This window comes from Aedes albopictus, chromosome 2 (genome assembly GCF_035046485.1).
Source record: "Aedes albopictus strain Foshan chromosome 2, AalbF5, whole genome shotgun sequence".
NCBI classification, from domain to species: Eukaryota; Metazoa; Arthropoda; class Insecta; order Diptera; family Culicidae; genus Aedes; species Aedes albopictus.
Genome location: NC_085137.1, coordinates 379,366,027 through 379,389,266, shown reverse-complemented (window position 1 = coordinate 379,389,266; position 23,240 = coordinate 379,366,027). Strand labels below are relative to the sequence as shown.

The 23,240-nt window shown below is 39.1% G+C and overlaps 1 protein-coding gene across 1 annotated transcript in view; it reads left to right on the top strand.

The window, feature by feature from the left end:
* The window catches only part of LOC115269977 (uncharacterized), a 617,722-nt gene that overhangs the window by 558,812 nt on the left and 35,670 nt on the right, over positions 1-23,240 (top strand). Inside the window, exon 5 of the mRNA XM_062853057.1 lies at positions 10,901-11,123. Coding sequence (XP_062709041.1) covers positions 10,901-11,123 — 223 coding nt within the window. The remainder of the gene's footprint in view (positions 1-10,900; positions 11,124-23,240) is intronic.

Below are 23,240 nucleotides of genomic sequence, written 5' to 3'. Positions count from 1 at the left end.
CCAAAGCTCCAAAGGTGGGTCATTCTGCCCCATCAACCCTCCACCAGGTCGTGTGCGCGGGAACTGCTTTTTTATCCTGTCATTTCCTGGGCCACCAACCAACAACCGAAAGCCTCCGCTCGCTTTGTGAAAGTGCCATTCGAAGCGGAAAAGTTCATTCATAAATCATGAACTGGCGGTGGCGACCGTGGTAACCTAGAAAGCTTACAGAGGACAACAGCAGGAACAAAAAAAGAAAAAGTTCGTTGACGATGACGACGACGTCGACCGGAGACCGGTGGCGGTGGTGGCGGCAGCGCGGCAAACAGGGGATGAATGTTTCGTGGAAAAACTTTGCGAGTGGATTTGTGTACCAAGCAACGGTTTTTCTCTGTGTGTTTTTCCCGCGGTGCCGGGGATGGGGAAAGGCGACAAAAGCGTATTGCCCGGTGGCTTGGATAAAGTGGCTCTGTTGAAAGTTGTTGCGGAGTACGCGCCGCTGATAGGGTGGGCGAAGGTGACTTTTTTTTTCGGGGGCAGTTAAAGGGCATAAATGTTCCGAAACATGGAATATTCAGTAGCTTTTCCGGTGAATGAGTGGCAACATGAATAGCGAAACCATTGTGAGGGGTTTTGATTGAAATATGGCACGTAATTACATTCTGTAGTTGGAAAAGGTCACAAGGTGGACATGGCAGAGAAAACTTTGCATAAGTAAAGGTGAAGAATGTTTTAAAAAACTGCTGGTGGATTTCCCAAAAGAATCTTTTGGGAAGTTTTTGCTAAGGGATTTCTGTTTAAATTCCTATGATATATTTCTGGAGAAATTTTTGAATGAATTTTTGAGTAAACCTATGAGGAAATCCTTAAAGGTATTATTACAAGTTTTATTTGTGTGTTAAATGTGCTATTTTAACTTGTAAATATTCCCCTAGAATTAATGCGCATTTATAGGGCTCTGGCAGAATAGAAGCCCGCAATCCTATTTCGATTGCCAACATACAGGCCATTTCGGGCCGCGATTAAGTACTAGAGATGTAAACCTTCCCCTGGCACAGACTTCAAGTTATAGAACTCTAGTGATGAAACCCGAATCGGGAGGCCCCCTTAGGGTTAGAAATTCCTAGACAAAACTCAAGCTATGAAAGCAACTAATGCTGCGAACAAAAGGCAACCTGCCAGAGAAAATACGATTACAGGATTGACTGATGGACCAACAACATTTATGAAACCTCGTCATCCTGTCATTCGGAAATTGTTATCCACTAGGGTAACAGGGCAAAATATATGTTCTGTGTTGTACATGTCCAAGTGTGATGTCCTAATTTATTACGCATTTGTAAGGTTCCACTATAATATGTTATATTTTAATGTGCATTTGTAGTGCTTCATTATTTTTTTGTAATAGTATCTTTGGAAGAAATTCGAAAGGAAAAGAAAAAGGATTGCCCAACGGAATTCTTGAAAAAAAATCATGCCAGGACCTCCGGAGGGACCACAGAAAAAATAATGCAGCCACTCCTTCCGAAAATTCCATTGAAAATCTTTGAAAAATCTTTGAAGGAATCCGTACAGGTCTTTTTAAAGGAATCACTATTTGAAGGTTTTGTGGAAGAACTTCTCGCGGAAGTCATGGAAAACTTTCTAGAATCTAGCGGAATACTGTCAGAAATTCCCGAAGAAATTCATTAAAATGTGTTTGGAGAAAATACTGGAACAATTTATTTAAAAATCCCTGTAAGAACAATTGAAGGAAGCGATGGAGGAATTACTGAAACGAATCTTTAGATGATTTTATTAAGCAGCTCTTAAGGAGCGTCCATAGATGATGTAGCATTTTTCGATCGATTTTCTTACTCCTCCGTCCCCCCCTCGAAGCATATTTTCTCTAACCTAATATATGGTTCGTCAAACATTCCTGGACTCCCCCTCTCCCCTAAAACGCTACGTCATTTATGAACGCTCCCTTGGGGTAATATATTTAGGAATTTATGAAAAATGTTTCAACAGGAATTCCTGGAAAGCTTTATAAACGAATCCATTCAGCAATTTTGGAACTAAAACCAGGATACATTTTATCAATGAGGTCTTGTAAAATATTTGAAATAAATCTCTAGGAGAATATTCACCAAAAAAATCTCTGGAAGATTTTTCGAACGAAAATTTTAAGGGATTTCTATAATAATCTTTGGAAGGATTTCTGGAAAAGTCCATGAAATAACTTCGTAGACAATTTCTGGAAGATGTTTTAAAAGTAATCGTTAGATGCTTTTTTGGAAGTTTACGTAAAAGGTTTTCTAAAAGAGATCCTTTGGGATTTTTTGAAGACATGTCTTGAAGATTATTTGAGAAGAATCATGGAGAAGTTATTGAAGAAAACTTTGAAAATATTGAAATATGAATCCTTGGAAAACTTACTGGAGCACAAAGTATTTCTAGGAGGAATTTCCAAAGGAATCGGGAACCTATGAAGGAAATGTCCACAGGAGGATTTTCTGACAGATTCCATGCAGAAGATTCTGAAGAATTTTTTTTTTTTTGGGATATCCGAGGCAATCCCTGAAATATATTTTTTTTAATTACTGAGAGAATTATGAGACGAAAGTACGGATTTGAGTGCAGTGGGGTGCAGTGGAGTGCGCGCTCGGACTGTTGTGTTTGGGAATAGGCTGTCACGTTTACCATCGCTTCCGCGTGTGATTTGGCCCTCAAAATGGTCATCACTTCAACGTGTTATAGTGATGTTTTCCTTTTGGAAGTGCACATAACTGAATTCCCTTCAGAATTTTCTCGAAAGCTGTTCAAATGTTTTTTTTTTTCAAAAATTTCCTTTAAAAATTCTTTAGGAAATTGCTTCCAAGAATTGTTTTGAGAAATCAATCTTTCATCAATTTCTTCCGATTTTTTTCCATGGTTTCCTTTAGAAATAACTCAATACATCTTCTTCATGGCTCTACGTCCCCTGAACTTGAACTGCCTCTCTTCAACTTAGTGTTTTTTGAGCATTTCCACAGTTATTTATTGAAGGTCTTTCTTTGTCTGCCATTGCATCAATTTTTATATTGTGAGGCAAGGATAATTATACATTATGCTCAGGTTGTCGAGAAAATCTTCGGGACTGGTGCGGGAATCGAAGCCGCCGTCTCCGGATTAGTGAGGCCTTAACCACTAGGCTAACTGGAGACCCTAAAAAGACTCGACAGTCGGACTTAAATCTATTTTTAGTTTCTTTCAGAATCTCCACCAGTGATTTCTTCCAGAGGTTGCTTAAGAAATTTCTCCAGGGCTTCCATTAGATATTCCCTTAGGAGTTTCTGCAAACATTCCTCCAAGAATTCTGCTAGGTAAATTGTCATGTGTTCTTTCTGATACTCCAGGAATTATTTTATAAATTCTATTTAGGAAGATCAGTTTTTTGAATTTCTACAGATTTTACAAACCAACATTTACAGATTTGTTCCGAAAATATAGGAGAGTTTCCTGCAAAAAAAAATTACTTCTACTTCTTAAAAAAAAATCTCATCAGAGATTTGCTCAGAAATATCTCCAGTGGTTCTTGCATTATTACTTCCAGTGATTCAGGCAGGAATTCCTCCCAAAATTCCTGTAGGAGTTCACACAGAGATTCCTTCAGGATTGCCTTCATGTATTTCTCCAGAAATTTCTTCTGCATTTCCTCCATGGATTGATCCAAGAATTTCTCCACGGATTCTTTAAGGAATTCAGAAATATTTCCTAGGTATTTATAGAAGAGATTCTTTTAGAAATATCTCAATAGTGTTTCTTCGGGGATTTTTACAAAAGCTTAGCAAAGCGTTTCTCCAGGTATTCTCACAGGAATTCCTTCAGAAATACGTCAATAGATTGTCTTAGGAATACTCTCAGAGAGTAGTGCAACATGTCCTTATGGATTTTTCCAGGAATTTTCCTAAAAAATCCTCATTAGACATCTCTAGAAATTCCACCAAGGGTTTCCCGAGGAATTTCCCCAGGCATTTATCCAGGAAGTTATTCAGGATTTCATCCTGGATTTCCTAATTTCTGCAAAACCTCTACCATAGAGTTTATAGAAGTTCCTTCAACAATTTCATTGAAATTCCTACAGACATTCCTTCAGAAATTCTTCCAAGGATTCCTCGAAAAATTGCTCGAGGTTCTGAAGGAATTCTCGCAGTAAGTAGTATAAGTATTTTTTTAGAATTTGCTCCTGCTGCATCGTCAGAAATATATTCTTGAGTTCGTTAAGAGATTCCTATAGGAATTGATGATAGATTGGAGTTACAAAGAAAAAATACTAAGGAAAAGATTTACTCTTGTTGAATCAGTTTTCCTCTAGCAATTATTCAAATAATTTCTCATGCAATTTCGGAAGCGATTAGTACACAACAAATAAAACAGAAACTTCTGAAGGAAATTGTGCAGATATTAATAACTAAGAAGAACATCTAGAGATAACCTCTGAAAAAAAATTCTAAAAAAATTATTTTTTGAAGGAAACTATGAGGAAAACATCTGTGAGAACTGGAGAACACTCTGCAGATAATCATTGAAGAATTTCTTGAAAAATTTGTTGAAAAATTGAAGCATCTCCTGGATGTTTTCTGTAAAAATCGCTGAAGAAATTCTGAATAAGCCGACCATGCAGAAATTTTTGTAAAAACCCTTACAGGAACTTCCACAAGAAAGCACTTTCTAATAAATTTATAAATAATTGCCTAAGAGAACCGATGAATATATGTAGTTTTATCCGAAAGTACCCATTGAAACATAAAGCAAGAAAGAATGTCTGAAAAAATCTTAGAATTTAGTTTTTTTTGTAACTGTATATTTTAAAGAAATCTTTGGAATAATTCCTGAAAAAAAAACTCCACGAGCAGAATCTGATCATATTCCCGGAGGAATTTTTCCAGAAATGTTCGAAGAAATACACGAAGGAATATTTGCACAAACTTCTGTAGCAATCTTTGAAGGAATTTCCTAAAGAGTCCCTGAAGGAGGAGGAATTTCTGAACGCAAGAACTTCAAGATGAAGCTTTTGGGAAATTTCTGTAGAAGTCTCAAGGAAATTTCCTGGATGAATTTCTGTTAAAATTTCTGGAGGAATCCACAGAAAAAAATGAACAGGAATGAGTTTAAGCTAGAAAACTCTTTGGAGGAATTCTTGCTAAAATCATTCTTGGAAATCCTGCGAGAATTATCTTTATATGCTTATTCCGGAAACATTTTGATAATCGTAGAGAAAATTATACAAAAATACATAGGAAAGAACTCTATTCTCGGAGGAATCCTTAGAATAATTCTTGTTGAACTGCTGAATTATGGAAAATTTCATGAAAAAATAATTAATGAAGTTCCCCGGATTACTCTCTCTCTCTCTTCTTGGCGTAGCGTCCTCATTGGGACAAAGCCTGCTTCTCAGCTTAGTGTTCTATGAGCACTTCCACAGTTATTAACTGAGAGCTTCCTCTGCCAATGACCATTTTGCATGTGTATATCGTGTGGCAGGTACGAAGATACTCTATGCCCAAGGAAGTCAAGGAAATTTCCTTTACGAAAAGATCCTGGACCGACCGGGAATCGAACCCGTCACCCTCAGCATGGTCATGCTGAATACCCGTGCGTTTACCGCCTCGGCTATATGGGCCCTTCCCCGGATTACTTAATTGCTAATAAGGCGCATTATTGAAGTCTTTTTTTTACATAGAAGCGTACCAGTCATGGATTGTCGGCTTGCACAGTGCTTCATACGATCTCAAGTGCCAGTCTCTTGTTTTTGCCGAGACAGAGACGCATGAGTGAGCGCTTTCATAACTGTGCGAGAGACAAATCGCAGCACTAGCTCTACGAAGAAGTGCTTGCCACTGTAATTATCACAGTGCATTTGTTTGATATTTTCAATAAACCTACAGAATAACACCTAATCAAATAATTAATTAGAGAGTTTGTGTTTTCGGCCAAGCTCAGGACCGCCAACTTGGATTCCAAGCCGCAATCTTCAACCAGGAAGTCCACGACGAAGAAATGAGAGTAACGATCGAAGAGCTAGTTATAGTAGCGAAAGTTTTGCCAAGACCATATTCCAGACCATGATACAACAGTATATTAAGGCGAAACTGAAAGCATTTCCTCACTTTTTGGTTTTGATTTTTTATTACATAACGAAGCAATATTTTCAAAATCGGTTTTCGTACACATGTAGAGTATGGATCAAGGTATTTTCTGATTTTTTTTTGTGGTGGAAAATGTTTTTCGTTTTTGCAGAAACCATTTTTGAACAAAATTTCACAAAAATATGGTTTCTGCAAAAATGGAAAACATTTTCCATTTCAAAAAAATTCAGAAGATACTTTGGTCCGTACTCTACATGTGTACGAAAACCGATTTTGAGAATATTGCTTCGTTATGTAATAAAAAATCAAAAACCAAAAAAATGAGGAAATGCTTCCAGTTTCGCCTTAAGGATGGCAGTTTCCCCAATATCTGGAATTGACAGAAATTAGTGCTACTATCGAAGACTGGTAAACCTACCAATGACTCATTAGCGTATAGACCGTATATGCCTTCTGGATACTGCTAGAAATTTTTTGGACTGGTCGTAAAGTACGCGGGAAACGAAATCGGTGTATCGAAAATGCAGTTTGGATTCCGGAAATGCAGGTTTAGTACACACCATCAGAACGTCATCAGATATCAAAGTCGCGGATTGATCTACGAAACAGACACTGAAAAGAGGAGTATGGCTATTACAACGGGCGTTCCATAGAGATCTATTCTGGGGCCGACTCTCTGAAATGCCATGTACGACAGTCATTAGGCAGCATCCATTACTTACGTAACGCTAAAATCAACATTTTTCGACCTCTTTTGTATGAAACACTTTTTGTATGAAAACCATATTTGTGGACGGTGCCTTTAAGCTCAACCTTCACAGAGGAGTAGAGATCGTCGGCTCTGCGGATACCGTGGCGCTTCTAGTGATCGGGGAATTACGAGAGAAAGTAAAAGTACTGGCCTCGGAGGCGATCGATGCTGTGGAAGACTGGATGTGGGCGAAGAAGCAAGACCGAGCTGTTAGTCATCAGCAACCGGAAGACAGTGCAGCATGCAAGGATTGTGGTCGGCTAGAGCATTATCGAGTCAAAGGCGAAGTGATGTTGGGCGATCGTCTGAACTTCAACAGTCAGGAAGCCTACTGTGGTGGTTCTCGTCACTATCCCGGATCATGCGCAACTACTTTGCGATTATCAGTATCAAGCGGGGACTACTAGTGAGAGCGTATTAAAGTCAATGATAAGGTATGCAGGCCTAGTGTTATTGACGGCATTGAAGATAGGAAGAAATCGCATCCGACTGATGGTAATGTGCCTGTTGAGCGCGTATCAAACCATCTTGTCAGACGGCGTTTGTGTGTGATAGACAGGATGATCACTATTTGTATTTTACTGAGGAACCCGTTATTGCAAGGTTGTCCTATGTTAATAGGGATTCCCATAGAACACGGAGCATCTATGTATGCTGCACACCGACACAAGAGGATTTCGGAAGCACACTATCCAAGTAATAGCAGGAGCGGGATACCGCTGCGAATGATAAGTGGACCTATTATCTAATTCCCAATCTGTCGATATGGATTACTACACGTGATGCAATTTCTGTCTGATAAATGGGTACTTTCAACAGTACTTGAACAAATCACCGATGTTGAACGATGAGCACCTCAATGGCGACGTTGCAAGCACCGAATGTGACGTGGTAACAGACCTAGGAGTACGTGCACAGAACAAAAGATTTCCAGCCCCTAACCTCCGAAAGATTCAGGAGAAACAACAAAACCGCTGGTGCAGATCAACTACCAAGTGAGCTTTTAAAATACGGTAGAGAAGCACTGGTGAGAGCACTACACTGGGTCATTACCAAGATTTGGGAGGAGGAAGTATTACTAGAGGAATAGATGGAAGGTACCGTGTGTCCCATCCTTCAAGAAAGGCGACTAGTTGTATTGCAGGATCTATCGCAGGATCACACTACTGAACGCTGCCTACAAAATACTCTCTCAAATTGTATGCCACCGTCTATCACCGATTGCAAGAGAGTTCGTGGGCCAATATCAGGCTGGATTCATGGGTGAACGCGCTACAACAGATCAGATGTTCGCCATCCATTAGGTGTTGCAGAAATGCCGCGAATACAACGTGCCCACACATCACTTGTTCATCATTGATTTCAAATCGGCGTATGATACAATCGTTCGGGAACATCTATGGCAGATTATGTACGAATACGGATTCCCGGATTAACTGATACGATTGATCAAGGCGACGATGGATCGAGTGATGTGCGTAGTTTCAGTATCAGGGACGCTCTCGAGTCCCTTCAAATCTCGCAGAGGGCTACGGCAAGGTAATGGTCTTTCATGCTTGCTGTTTAACATCGCAATAAGAAGGTATTTATAATAAGGAGAGCAGGGATAAACACAAGTGGAACGATTTTCACGAAGTCCGTTCAGCTGTTTGGTTTTGCTGATGATATTGATATTATAACTCGTAAATTTGAGAAAATTGACGTATGGAGACGTACATCCGACTAAATAATGAAGCCAGGCTAATGGGATTAGTCATTAATTTGTCGAAGACAAAGTATATGATGATGACAAAGCGCTCCAGAGAGGAATCACCGTACCCGCCACCCCGAATTTTTATCGACGGTGATGGAATCGAGGCGGTTGAAACATTCGTTTACTTGGGCTGGTGACTGCCGACAACGACACCAGCAGAGAAGTTTAGAGGCGCATTGTGGCTGGAAATCGAGCTTATTTTGGACTCCACAGAACTCTACGATTGAACGAAGTTCGCCGTCACACGAAGTTAACTATCTACAAAACGCTGATTAGACCGGTAGTCCTCTATGGGCACAAAGCATGGATCCTACGTGCAGAGGACCAACGCGCCCTTGCAGTTTTCGACGTGTTGCGTACCATCTACGGCGAAGTGCAGATGGAAGGCAGGACTTGGAGAAGGCGAATTAACCACGAGCTGCACCAGCTGCTGAGAGAAGCAACCATCGTTCACACCGCGCCTATGGTGGGCAAGTCACGTCATCAAGATGTCAGATAGCAACTCGACTAAATTGGTTCTCGATAGTCATCCGACCGATACAAGAAGACGTGGTGCGCAGCGAGCTAGATGGGTTGATCAAGTGGAGGACGATTTGTGAACCCTTCGCAGAGTGCGCAACTGAAGACACACATGGACCAAGTATATTGGAGACGACTCCTATGTACAGCAAAGGACACTTCAGGCCTTAATCTAACCGGTAAGGTAAGAAAGGTCACAGATAGGCCCTGAGCATCGGGACACAGAAGAATCACCGGAACACGGCATCTTCAGATGCTCAAGGTTTGCGCTCCCACGAGGAGAAATGGCAGCCATTGTCGGTGGCGACATAAACGTGGACATTATCGTCGAACGTATGTGCTGCGCTGAAGAAAAGTGGAACGCGGTGAACAGGACTGTAGTTTAGATCTTGTCAGCACTGCAGCGCAGATGGCGAGAAGAACAATCATCGATTTCTGGAGATATCACTTCGCGGGAACTCTCCAACGGAGTAGGTTAGACCCACCGTCGGGGGCTAGTCGAGTAGAACGCGTCGTAGCAATGGTCTGGATCGTCGCAGCGCCAGGGTCTACCGGCATCGCTGGCACCCAAATCGATTGGACCGTAATGTGAGTTAGAGAACTGTCATTTTTTTCCAGAGTTGAAGAGTTGATTCATAGAAAGTGAAATCCTCAGTTTTCGCGGTCGATCAATCATAATCCCCTTTATTGAACAAAATCGAATCGTTTCTGTCACCGCTAAAAAATCAAGCCTTCTTTCCGATGCGATCATGACCACATCATCGCTCAAAGTCATTAATTCCGTGGGAAACTTGCACACCCTCAAGCATCGTGATCGATTTATTACGAACCCGTCCTGGCAGCCCATGTATGTCACCCGTCCGAACCACAGTGCAGTGCCGCTGCTAAATAATAATCTGATGGCGCGACGACGCGTGAGTGTGAAGTAGATTAACTCACGCTTCTGAACCATATGGCGGCGGCGGCAGCGGCGGCGGCGGCTGGACCCCATGTGTGTGCGGAGGTTGAGCTGGTGTTGTAATGCAGTCAGTTGATTGCCCATAAAAGTCGTCATCTAAACGATGTGCATTGGCTTGGGATTTGAGGCAGTATTGTTGCGAAGTAATGTGTGATGTTAACTCGAGATTATTCCTGCGCAGTTGTGATTATCATTTCAGTTAAGGTGATTTATTGAGGCAGGATATTTCTTTTAATTACAGAGATTATTTTATTCAGAAGAAGCAACAACTCACAGGAATTATTTTTACTCAAACTATCATAACTCCCGATAAAGAGTTTCCCTTCGGATCACTTCCCCCTTGTCCCAACGAGCTGCAGCTGCAGAACTCTTCCGGTCCGGTAGTTTCTCGTTCGGTCGTTTGATGACATTATCGTTCACGCGTCGAGCATGAGAAATTGCACCAGGAAGAAAACGTAAATTAACATCTTAATTAAAAAAGTTTTCCCTTGGCGGCGGCGGCGGCGTCGACAACAGTGCCAGCAGACGTCGCCCCCGAACAGTAGCTTTCTAGGGGACTTGGAACACACCTCCATCCAGACCACTTAAAAAGTGCTCCGTCTTATGCCTCCGAGCAGCTCGAATATCCTACCCGTGGAAACTTTTTATAAGTTTCCGTTTGTTTTATCTTATAATTCATTTAGATTTTCTCGCTCGTTCAATTATGCTCAATATTTAATTTCGTTCGTCGTTCGTTAAACTCTGTTGGATCGAACACCTAGCGACATTTCTTTTGCTCTATTCAAAGCGTTTCTACAATCCTTTCCTTCATTCTTTCTTTCTTCTCTCAGGTGTTGGAGTGATTCTGGTGACCGTCAGCGGCGCTGCCTGGCGAATGACGGCACCCGGGGCACCGCCGTGTCTCGGGCTCGGTTCCACCGTGGATCTTGGTCGATGTTCGCGGCGGCCTTGCGGACGGAATGGTAGCACACCCCACGGACTGCTGTATCCGGAGTTCCAGCATCGGCCGCCTCCGCCATCCTACCAGGCCAGCATGCAGGAGTACAGATTAAGGTGAGTGTTTTGATAGTTGCGAAATTGTTAAGGATTTGCATGTGAATAAGGTGCCAAATTTTACGGTTGTTAATTAAAACACAGCTTACAAACCATATTTACATTTCGGTCTGCTCTATAATATACTGGACATCAAAAAGGCTTCATGAAATAGTCAACTGTGAACAATTTTTTGAATCAGTTGAAAACTCTAAAATGCAACGAACTGTTTGAGCAAATTTTGTGAAAAGCGATAATAAGTTACTTGCCGTGAAATACAGAAGTAATGTTGGCTTTCGCCTTCAGAAATTTAGAGATTTGTGACAAGCACTTGATAGAGTGTGGTTGTCGTTGTTGTGCTGTATTTGCCGAATGATCTTTCTGTACGAGTAGTATAGGTTCGTACCGCTATCTGCTCGCCTCGATCGCCTTTGTTGCAGTTCTGCGGTGTTAAATAAAAGTAAGTGAACCCAGCATTTTCAACTTTATTACGACGGTCTCCGAAGAAAATTTTCCAAATCAAATAATCATGTTACAGATTATTTCAGAAATTCTTCCATGTGTTCCAAGTGTCACAAAGAATTCTTTTACGAAACCTGGTATAAATTGTATCACCAACTCATCCATGATTTTTCACAAATCATTTCAGAGAATGTTTGAGAAATTCACTCAGGGATTACTTCAAACATTTATTCAGTAATTTCTCTAGGCATACGTATGGAAAATCTTTTGAAGATTCCTTAAAAAAATCTACCAAAAAAATGTTCAGAATTTCTGCGAAGAAATGTTTGAGAAATTTGTCCGAGTATTCCGCCAGAAATTTCCTTACGAATTTTTTCAAAAAATCTTCCATGGATGCATTCGGAAGTTTTCTTCAAGGATGTGTTTGTAAATTATTTCTATTCTACAAATTCAACAAACAACTCTTTCGAAGCGTCTTGCATGATTTAATTCTGAAATTCCTCCATTTTTTCCTACTTAATTTGGAAATTCTCACAAAGGTTTCACCAGAAATTCTTACAGCAACTTCCGATTTTTCCAGAAATGCCGCTTGGAATTCCTCCAGAAGTTTCACAAACAGTTGTGTAAGCAGTGTTGGTAAACTCACACTCAAAGCACACTCATGAACCGCTCCTGCGTGACCAAACTCGCGCGCGATTCTAAATCGTTTTCTCACGCGCGAGAATTTCATGCAAAATCTCGCTCTCACGAGTCAAGCACAGAAATCTCGTTCGCTTGTAAACCGAATCCAAATCAATTTGAACAGCATCCAATGTTGTTGTACGCTAGATTTGCTTTTGTTCTATCATACAATCCTAAAAACTTCGATTTAAATATTAAGAACACCAAGAAATAAAGCAATGAGTGAAATTATGAGTTAACTCATGCATGATTTTTTCGGCGGTGATTTAGGCGAGTCAAGAATCGCACGTGAAACAACTCAACCATGAGATTTGAGAATTTGAGTTTTTACCAACACTTTGTGTAAGAAAGTTGTGTACCTATAAGTTTCTGCAAAACATTCCTCTAGAGATTTCTTTAGAAAATCCTTCAGAGAGATTTACTCTATTTTTTCGGGATTATTTTAGATTTTTTTTCCGAAAAATCCTTTAAAAATTTCTCTAAGCATTCTCTCAAACGATCTTCCAATTATTTATTGCAAAACTTTTTCCGGGGTGTGATTTAGAATTTGCTCCAGAGATTTTTTTTTTTTGAAAATTTGAATTTCTGTTCAAAAATCTGGGATTTCTTTATAAATTCCTCCAGGGACTTTTTCAAAAAAAGTGAAATCCATTCTGGAATTTTCTGCAGGGATTCCTAAAGAAACTCCCGCATGGATTCCTTAAAATTTTTCTCGAGGGATTCTTTCAAAAAACCTCCTAAATTTAAATAATATTTTTTTACAGAAATATCTCAAGATTTTCCTCCACAGATTTTTTAACAATTTCTCCGAAGATTACTTAAAAAAACTCACATTTTTTTATATGATTTTTTCGTATACCCTTGCTGAAATCCATCCTGAAAAAAACTCTCAGGGATTCTTTAAAAAAATCTTTAGGAGACTCCTTTGGTAACGCAGATTTACAGAGGGTGGCCAAAATGTTTGGGATAGGCAACTTTTTCTTCTCTCACAAAAAAAAAATCAACATGCTGTAACTTTTCATAGAGTGCATCAAGAATACTTAAGTTTTGACTGTTTGTCAACCTATTTAATGTGCATCATTCGTACAAATTTGAGCTCGATTGGTTGATCTTTCGCGAAGCTGGAACCGTTATCGTAAATCACTATTTTTTAGACAACTATAGATTAACGGCTACGCAGTCTTAGGGTTCAAAAAAACGAGACAACTTATTTTTAAACTGTCATATCTCGGAGACCAGTGAACCAAATTGAATGAAATTTTGAGTGATTATCAACAATATATGAATTCATTGCAAATTCTTCAAAACATAGGTACTTTTTTAACGTTGAAAAAAGTTATGATGGATTGACACTTTTTGGATCTTTCTAAAAAATGTATTTTACATCAATGTCATTAACATTTATTTTTGATATTCAAAGATTTTCTACTCCTATTCTCAAGATATACATAATAAGTTATTTAAGAGCCCATTTAGATAAAGAAAGAACACATTTAGTGTTTTTTTTTTGCGATATTGTAAATTTGACTCATTTTCCTCTATAAGGGTGAAAATGTGAAATCATCATAACTTTTTCCAATATTTGAAAAGTACCTATGTTTTGAAGAATTCGCAAGCACTAATATATTGTTGATAATCGCCCAAAATTTAATTCAATTCGGTTCACTGGTCTCCGAGATATGACAGTTCAAAAATTAGTTGTCTACAAACCAGTGTTTTACGAAAACGGTTCTAGCTTCGCGAAGGATTTACCAATCGAGCTCAAATTTGTACCAATGATGCACATAAAATTGGTTGACAAACAGTCAAAACTCATGCACTATATGTAAAGTTAAAGCATGTTGAATTTTTAGTGAGAGAAAAAAAGTTGCCTATCTCAAACATTTTGACCACTTCCTGTAGTTTAAAAAATCATCCAGGAAATCCTAAAGAAATTCAATCAGATTGTTTTTCACAAAATCTTCTAGGGATTCATTTAGACTTTAGAATATCCTCTAGAAATTTCTCCAAGACTACTAAGGAAAGTCTTGCATTGATAGCTTCCAAAAATGTTGCATGGATTCTTAACCTTCCGTAACTCGCGCGGTTGACTACCTGCATCAGCACCACGCTAATGCTGAGTACCCAAAGCGAGATTTTTTCAACGTGTTGTACAAAATACAACAGCGCGATCGCTCGTGGGTTAAAAAAATCAAGTATCGTTTTAAAATATCTTGCGTAGATTGTTCCGGGAGTGTAGAATTAGCATAATTTAAAATCGACAATAAAAAAAAAATAAAAAAAAATGCTCCGGAAATTCATCTACAAATTTCTTCAGATTTTTTTTCATTGAGATTCTCCCAGAGATTTCTGAAATCCTTCATCTAGAAAACCTTCCATGAACTTTCTCAAAAATACTGCATGGATTAAAAAAAAGGGATTACAAACATATTAGGAACCAAAAAATCAGAACTCCTTTAAAATTTTCCCAGTAGATTTCTAAAAACACATTCTCTAATAATTGCTTTAGAAATTCTACAATAGATTATTAAGAAAATTCCCAAGACTTCTTCAGATATTCAATCAGTACATAAAAAAGTCTTAGAAAATCCTTCAAGATTTCTTCAGAAATGTTTCTACAGATTCTTCGAGAGATTCTTATAACGATTCTTACGAAAAGGCTGGAAGACATTCTAGCAGAAATTCACACAGAGATTTTATCAGAAATTTCGCCGGGTATGCTCTATGCATATTCTCAGAAATTTATCCAGGATTTCCTTCAAACGTTCCTCTAAGAATTTCTCTGTGGGCTCCTCCAGGAATTCATGAGGAAGTTATCAGGATTCTTAATTGGGGATTTCTCCAGGATTTTTTTCTCCAAAAATATCGGAAGTTGTTAGATATTCCACCAGAGGTTTGCAGGTGTTTTTTCAGGTATTCCTCCTGGAATATTCTTAAAATATTCTTGTTTTTTTCAGAAATTCCTTCAGCAATTCATTTAGAATTTTCTTCAGATTTATTTTATTTCCGTCTGAAATATACTTTCGTCTGAAGCGATACTTTCGGAATTTTCTTTAGAGTATTCTCAATATTCCTGGAATAACTTCAATAATTTCAGCAGGAATTTGTTCAAAAGTTGATCCATGAACTCTTTCAGAAGTTATTCCAGCAGTTCCTTCAGGAATTGCTCAAGCTGTTCCTTCAGAGGTTCGTCCAGGAATTCATCCATGGGAATGTACAAGTGAAGGGGCGCTGAAATCGGGGAACCTTGACTCACTAGCTCTGATTTTACCATGACAGCATTGGAAATAATTTATCACATTTATTTTGTCAGTAATCTACCGAATCATTCCAATGACCTTTTTCGGGAATTTGCTACCAATTTTGGGATTCAATCAGTTGGCGTGTACTTACAAGATAGTATGTGCTTCCTACAAAAAATATCAGGAATATATTACAATTCTCGGTGAGGAAGTCATGAGTAATCTCGAAAGAAGTTTGCTAGAAAGCTTTGAGGAGAAATCTGGCAAATGGGCAGTCTGCATTCATCCGCCAAAACCTGCGGAAATTCCTTTAAGCAATTCTCTCAAAGGATCTTCCAAGGATTTATTCCACAACTTTCTCCGGGGTTTGCTTTAGAAATTGCACCGGGATTTTTTGTTTTAATCTAGATATCTGCCAGTAAACCTTCCTGGGGTTTCTTTGGAAAATCCTCCAAGGAATTCCATAGAAACTGCTCTCGGGATTCCTTCACATTTTCTTCGAGGGATTATTTCAGAAAATCTATTATTCAATGAATCTTCCACGAGTTCCTGAAAAAATCTCCAAGGGATTCTTGAAAAAAAAAATCTTTCAGGGACTCCTTTGGAAACTCCTTGTAGATTTACTTTAAAATTAATCCAGGAAATTCTAAAAATTCAATCAGAAACTATATCACAAAATTTTCTAGGGATTAGACTTTAGAATATCTTCCAAAAAATTCTCCAAGAACTCCCCAAGGGAGTCTTATACGGTAGCTTCCAAAAATGTTGCATGGATTCCTATAAAAAAAATACTTCAAGGATTCCTTTCAAAAAATCTTCCATAAACTGTTCCAGAAATTTATCTGATTGAGTTTCTTGAAATTGTTCTTCAACTTTTTTTCATGAAGATTCCTTCAAAAAATGTTCAAAGCATTAATCAAGAAAACCTTCAATGAACTTTCTCAAAAATACTCCATGGATTATTTTTTTGAAAATGATTCACAAATACATTGAGAATCTGATATTCAGAACTCCTTTAACATTTTCTCAGAAGCTTCTGAAGTGTTTTCTCCGAGGATTGCTTTGGAAATGCTACAAGAGATTATTAAGGAAATTCTCAAGAGTTCTTTATATTCTTTAAGAAATTCTTTCAAAAATTTCAAGATGTTGCTTCGAGGATTTCTTAAGATATCTCAGAAAATCCTTCATGGATTCCGTCATATTTTTTTTACAGACTCTTTAAGAGCTTCTTATAAGATTATTATGGAAAGGCTGGAAGACATTCATGCAGAGTTTGCTGCAGAAATTCACACAATGATTTCATTAGAGTTTTCGCCGGATATTGCTCTATGTATTTTCTCAGAAATTCCTCCTTGATTTCCGCCAAGTGTACCTCTAGGATTTCTCCAGGATTTTATTTCCATAAATATGTCAAAAGGTTTTGTGCGGTATTTAACCAGGGGTTTCTTCAGGTATTTCTTCTAGAATTACTTCAGAAAATCCATCTATGTCTATGCATTCTTGAAATATTCCTGCTTTTTTCAGGATTTTTTCAAGCATGTCATTATGGAGTTCAAAATTGATCTCAATTGTCAATTTTCACTCATTTTTGTGATGATTTCATACTAGTGTATAACAAAAAGCCTCGAGTTACCCCAATTTTCTTTCCCCACTATATCGATGCTAGTGGTATTGACATGATTTGGCCAAAAAATTAGTTGCCTACGCGTGCTGCTTCATGAGTTATCAAATGAATTGTCAATCAACTTTTTTTTTGTTATTTTAATAAGACAAACCTCTGATTTCCGTGATAATGTAGGTTTTTTTTTATGGAGTAACCTTTTTCCTATATATTTTTGCTAACCTAACGTTCGTATTTTTTTCTAATTTTTTTTACTTGAAAATATTGATAAAAAAAAATCGATTTTTTTTTCAACTTTTTTTAGTAAAGTGGCCCAAGTGCTTTTCGTGTGCATTATAGAGTATAAATGTCTTCAGAAGAAATGTCAAAAACAGCAGAATGAACAATTTTACTGAAAAAAGTTTTCTTCTAGGACGCTTCTATAAAAATCTAAAACTGATCAAGATCAGTTGCAACTTGTCTAGATCAAATATTGAGTAACCAGATTGTAGTAAAAACTCTTACAAGATACTTCTCTAAAGACACCAAATCTTTAGGATGGATATCCAGACCACTAGAGGTTTTGTCTGTCCATAACAGCGTTCTGCGTTGCAAAACTCAGTGGTTCCCAAGCAGGGGTCCCAAGCCATGCTTATTACGCAAAAACTGAAAATACTTGGAGAAGGAGTGAATGTTTTTAGGATTTTGCGTCTCTATGAGTATTTATTATAATGCAGTGGTATTGTTAATTTCCAGGGTTTCCAATCTGGGTCTCAAAAAAAAAAACAAAAGTGTGATAAGAAAAGAAATTGAAATGGGTTTCAGATTCTGCGCCTAAAGAGTAATTTATAACAATGTAGTAGCATGAGCATAGATGATCGTACAATTCGTAGTTGCCACTCCGTGATTGACCAGGACAATCGAAATTGCACAAGGAAGCAACAAATGGAGCTTGGGAGTAACTACCGCTCTCAATAGGTGTAGGAATTTGATAATGTTATTCTAAAATAATGAGTAGATGATTTGCTTCGGTGTCCCGAGACATGTGCTCGTTGTTAGGGGTAACGAGAAGAAAACGGTCATAGTAGTCGGGGACCAACTTGGAAGAGAGAATTGACTGAGACGTGTTGATATAAAGACGCTGTGTCAGAGCGCAAGTAATTGAAGAATTAGATTTTCCGTTCATCATCCGATCGTGGTTTATTGAATCCAGGATTAAATCTTACTTTGGATTCGAGCTAGACCCTACAACCTGGCGACGAGGATAAACTTAGGTAAGCTAAAAAAAAGCAAAGTTGAAGCTGAAAAGCGAAAAAAAATGCCTGGGCTGGGAGAGTCCACTGAAAGAAGTTGCTTAAATGCGTTGTAATAACTGAAAATGTTCAGTAAACCCCGGACCGGGAGGGTCCACTTTGAGGAAATGCTTAAATGCGTTGTAAAAGTCCCGGGCTGGGAGAGTCCACTGTGGTAATTCGCTTAAATGCGGTATAATTACTGAAGGAATTCAGTAAAACCTGGACCGGGAGGGTCCACTATGTGAGAAAATGCTTAAATGCGATGCCATAACCAAAAGAGGCAGTACAACCCGGACCGGGAGGGTCCACTGAAGTGAAAAAAAAAAAAAACAAATGCATGCTGGCAGCGCCTGGGCTGGGAGAGTCCACTTACTTGGAGGCCAAAAAAAACGGACTGGGAGGATCCACTGGTTTGCTGCATGTTGGCAGAGCCTAAACTGGGAGAGTTTACCTAAAATAATTGTATTGAATTATGTTGCATTTGAAGCATTATTGTCCAGAACTGGGAGAGTTACAAAAAAAATGGAAGTAGAAGAAAACGTTTGTTTGCCAGAAGTGTCTTGTTTTGGAAATTGAAGTGGTAAAGTTTTTTTTGCAATTTCTCATCGTAATAGGCTGTTTTACGTCACGCAAATCTGACAGGAAAAGGCCTACTTTCCCACACCAAATTAACAGTGCTGTAATGGTTCATTACAGCACTGATATGCGTTGCGTAATGAACCATTACAGCACTGTTTTCAGTTTTGGTCAACTTCTTGATGCTTTCTGAACGCAGTTTAGAAAAATTGTGACAACTGCACAGTATAACCTGTTATGATCAGATTTTCTTGAACATGGCTATGAACATCAGTATGCAGTTTGATGAAAAAGTTTTGTTGAAAACTATCCTCAAGGGTAATTTATGAAATTGCAAAAAACATTGTACGCAACTCGGCGCAGAACTCGATTTTTCCAGCACTCGTCGTAATTATCCAACTCGGCAAGCCTCGTTGGATAAACGTACGACTCGTGCTGTAAAAATCGTTATTCTGCACCTTGTTGCGTAAACTACTATTGCCTAGGATACCATTGTACTACGTGCCTACTGTGATGGAATTCAAAGCTCATATTCAAATGTGATCTAATGCGCTGTAGGTATTTATGAGTGATTCTGGGATATGCAGACTGTTATTGGCTGGAAATGTGAAGTTAGCCAGCACTCGTGGGTTGTTGTTCGCGATTCGCGCAAATGGGGAAGGTTGGAATTAATTATTATAGCATCCAAGGGCTATATGCTGGCGATATAGCATAAGCTGCTGCCATCCCCACTCGGTCTATGTCAGTAACTGGACTAACAAAACGAAGAAGAAGAAGAAGAATAATAAGAATAAGGGCTATAAGCGATCTTTTCAACATATGGATTCTAGAATGAGTTGAAACAATCATCCATATCTGCCAGCTTACAGAAAAGTGGTAAGATGACAGAGCTGAACGTTATACCGCAGAGTTCTACTTACAGCTTTAACATCGGACGCTGGACTGAAGTATGACAATTTCATTCGAAAAAAAACATGAAAAAAAGCAATTCGGGGAACACAGTGATTAAAACGAAAGTGGAAATGGAATGAATAAAGAAAACAATGAAAGGTTACATATAAAATATAAATACAGATTTTCTCAACGAGGAGTGCATTGTAACGCGAATAGAAAGGAGTATTGGATGAATTGGGGCAGCAGTGTAGAAACACTATAAGTTACCTCAAACTAGCAACATGGACAAACCAGAGCAACAGTATAAAGAAGTTTGTGAAATAGGGTAGACTCGCGGAGAAAATGACCAATGCTACAAAACTGGTACAAGATAGGTCACATTTGAAACAAAGAACAAACAATCAGAAAGAGATTTTGTAACGAAGCATTTTACAATACTTTATTTTACACTTATGCAATAAAAAAGCAAAAGGAGGATTGTAGGAATTTGATAATGTTATTCTAAAATAATGAGTAGATGATTTGCTTCGGTGTCCCGAGACATGTGCTCGTTGTTAGGGGTAACGAGAAGAAAACGGTCATAGTAGTCGGGGACCAACTTGGAAGAGAGAATTGACTGAGACGTGTTGATATAAAGACGCTGTGTCAGAGCGCAAGTAATTGAAGAATTAGATTTTCCGTTCATCATCCGATCGTGGTTTATTGAATCCAGGATTAAATCTTACTTTGGATTCGAGCTAGACCCTACAATAGGCATCTTCGAGAATTCCAAGCTTTATTAAGTCAATAACGGCGCTGGCCACGTCCTTACAGTCATCGATGACGGGAAAGAATGCTCGTGTGGCGAGGGGGTGAGAATGGGTCAGGGGAACCGAATTTGTTCCGCATTGACAATAAAGCAAGGTAATAAAGTTATGATCAAAGTTGAAACTACTTACCAATAATGTATCGTATGATGGATATGAGTTTGAAATTCTAAAAACAATCAATCTACCCAAAAGGCATCGAGCCTTTAAAGTGGCATTTTAATAAGGCCTTATTTTCAAGATTTTTTCGATGATTTATCAAACATTAACTAACTGCTCTAGAAACCTAATTTTTGACAGAAACTGCTGGCAACTACGAGGATGCCACCAAAAAATGTTTGATAAGATATTCGCAATATAAGATGAGATATTTCAGATCATGTTTTGACCTAATCTCGCCCCTCTGACCCATTGTCACCCCGCAACGACGGTACATTATTTTGTGTGTCTCACTTTTTTTCGATTCCAATCTTTAATTAGCACTCTTCAAAAGTCTCACCAAAATAAAATACATAACTACACATCAAATTTTATTTACCACTATGATAATACCAATTCATCATTATGGTCCACTGCACGAATTTCTGCTGGCCTGCTTACTCTCACACGAAATTTGACGTTTGAGCGGTGCCGACACCGCTCAAACGTCAGATTTCGTGTGAGAGTAAGCAGGCTAGCAGAAATTCGTGCAGTGGACCATTCCATTGAAAGCCTCTCCTTCTTTCTCTAACACATTCCAGCCATCCTGGTCGTTCGTGCATTATATCCCTGTACTGGTCATTCGAAACAACGACACATGCAAATTTAGTAGCAATGTCCAACATGAACCGGTCGTCGTAGGCTGCTCCTCTTATTGCCATTGGAAATTCTTTGCACGGTGTTGTTATTAATCTTCCGTTCTTATAAGGCAATCCATGACGACTTTTCGCGATGGGGGTGACAGCCAAAAATGTAAACACAGTGTGAGTACAACTTAACAAAGTTTCGTCAAGTGTCGTCAGTGCTTAACAAATTCCTTTGTGCTCAACTGTCACCCCGATCATCGAGTGTCAAAAATACATGGTAAACAAAAAAAATCAGCTGATCGCATCTGTCTCATGGATTGCCTTATACAGCATGTCCAGAATCGTCCAATCGGAGGACTTTGGGGCTGTCCATAAACCACGTGGTCATTTTTTTGGGACTTCTCAACCCCCCCCAAACCCCCCCCCCCCCCGCGTGGTCATTAGTCCATACAAATTTTTTTTTCTTCCATACAAAATGGTCATTGGCCGAACCCCCCCTCATGACCACCTGGTTTATGGACAGCCCCTTTCCCGGTTTCAAGTAAAATCTTGGCAGCATCGCGTAGGCTTCCAAACCACTGTTGAAGAAATGCTGCAAGGCCAAGCGTACACCTTCCGCTGAAAAGCCTCTTTGATTGGGGTAAGCGTGCCCCACATTGCAAGCATCCACGAGGACAGTTTGGTGCCGCTCCGGGAGATTTTCCACCGGACTAGGCGTCGTTTTCTGTCGGCCAAGAATCCTACGGATGGTTTATTTTGCTCGAGCCCAAGGACCGCGACGTTTTTGGACGGCTTCAGTAGGAACATGCTTCGCTAGCGCTCTGGGAGCGTTATAGTTGTTGGGATGATTTTTGCTCGAAAGTTTGTTTCCGTTTCACGACTGATTTATGATTACTGGAATTTCGACTTTCACAGCCATAATGACCGATTTTAAAAGAGCAAACAGGAGCAAACAACAAAATTTCAGTAAATTGCGTTTTTACTTGGGTTGATCAGAAAACAAAATCAAGCATGGTCCACTGCACGAATTTATTTGAGGTGTCGGCACCTCTCAAACGTCAAATTTCGTGTGAGAGTAAGCAGGCCAGAAAAAATTCGTGCAGTGGACCATACGGCGGTTGCTATGGTCCACTGCACGAATTTATGCAGGCCTGCTTACTCGCACAGAATATTTGACGTTTGAGCAGGACAGCAGGACCCCTCCAGAAGTTTCATGGGGTATTCCCAGGAAGCTCTTGACGATTCTCTGGGGATCTTCCAGGAGTTTCTTCTGAGATTCCTAAAGAGATTCCGTCTTTGATTGCTTCAAGAGCTCTTGCCAGGAGGTACTACCGAGATTCTTTTATATATTTTCCAGGGATTTCTCCTCTAGCAGTTCCATCCTCAATTCTCCTAATAATTTATTTTGGAATGTCTTCAGAAGTTTTTTTTGTTTACTTCCAGAAGATATTCCCGAGAATTCCAGCAATTTTCGCAATTGATTGAATAATTTGTTTCGAGGTTCACCCTGAAACTCCTTCCAAAATTCCATCAGGGATTCCTTCCACAAGTTCTATGCGACATTCCTCCGCAGTTCACTCTAGGATTTCTTCAGGAATTCTTTCTGAGATCCTTCCAGAGATCATACAAGAACTTTTTTCCGTATTCCTCCTAAAACTTCTTCGGGGTTTTGTCAGGACCTCCTTCCGAGATTCTTTCCGCAACTACTTCTGGGATTGCTCCATGAATTCCTTCCGAGATTTCTACGGTAATTCAACCGGGATCTCTTCCGGAATTCCTCCACGAACTTCTTGTAGG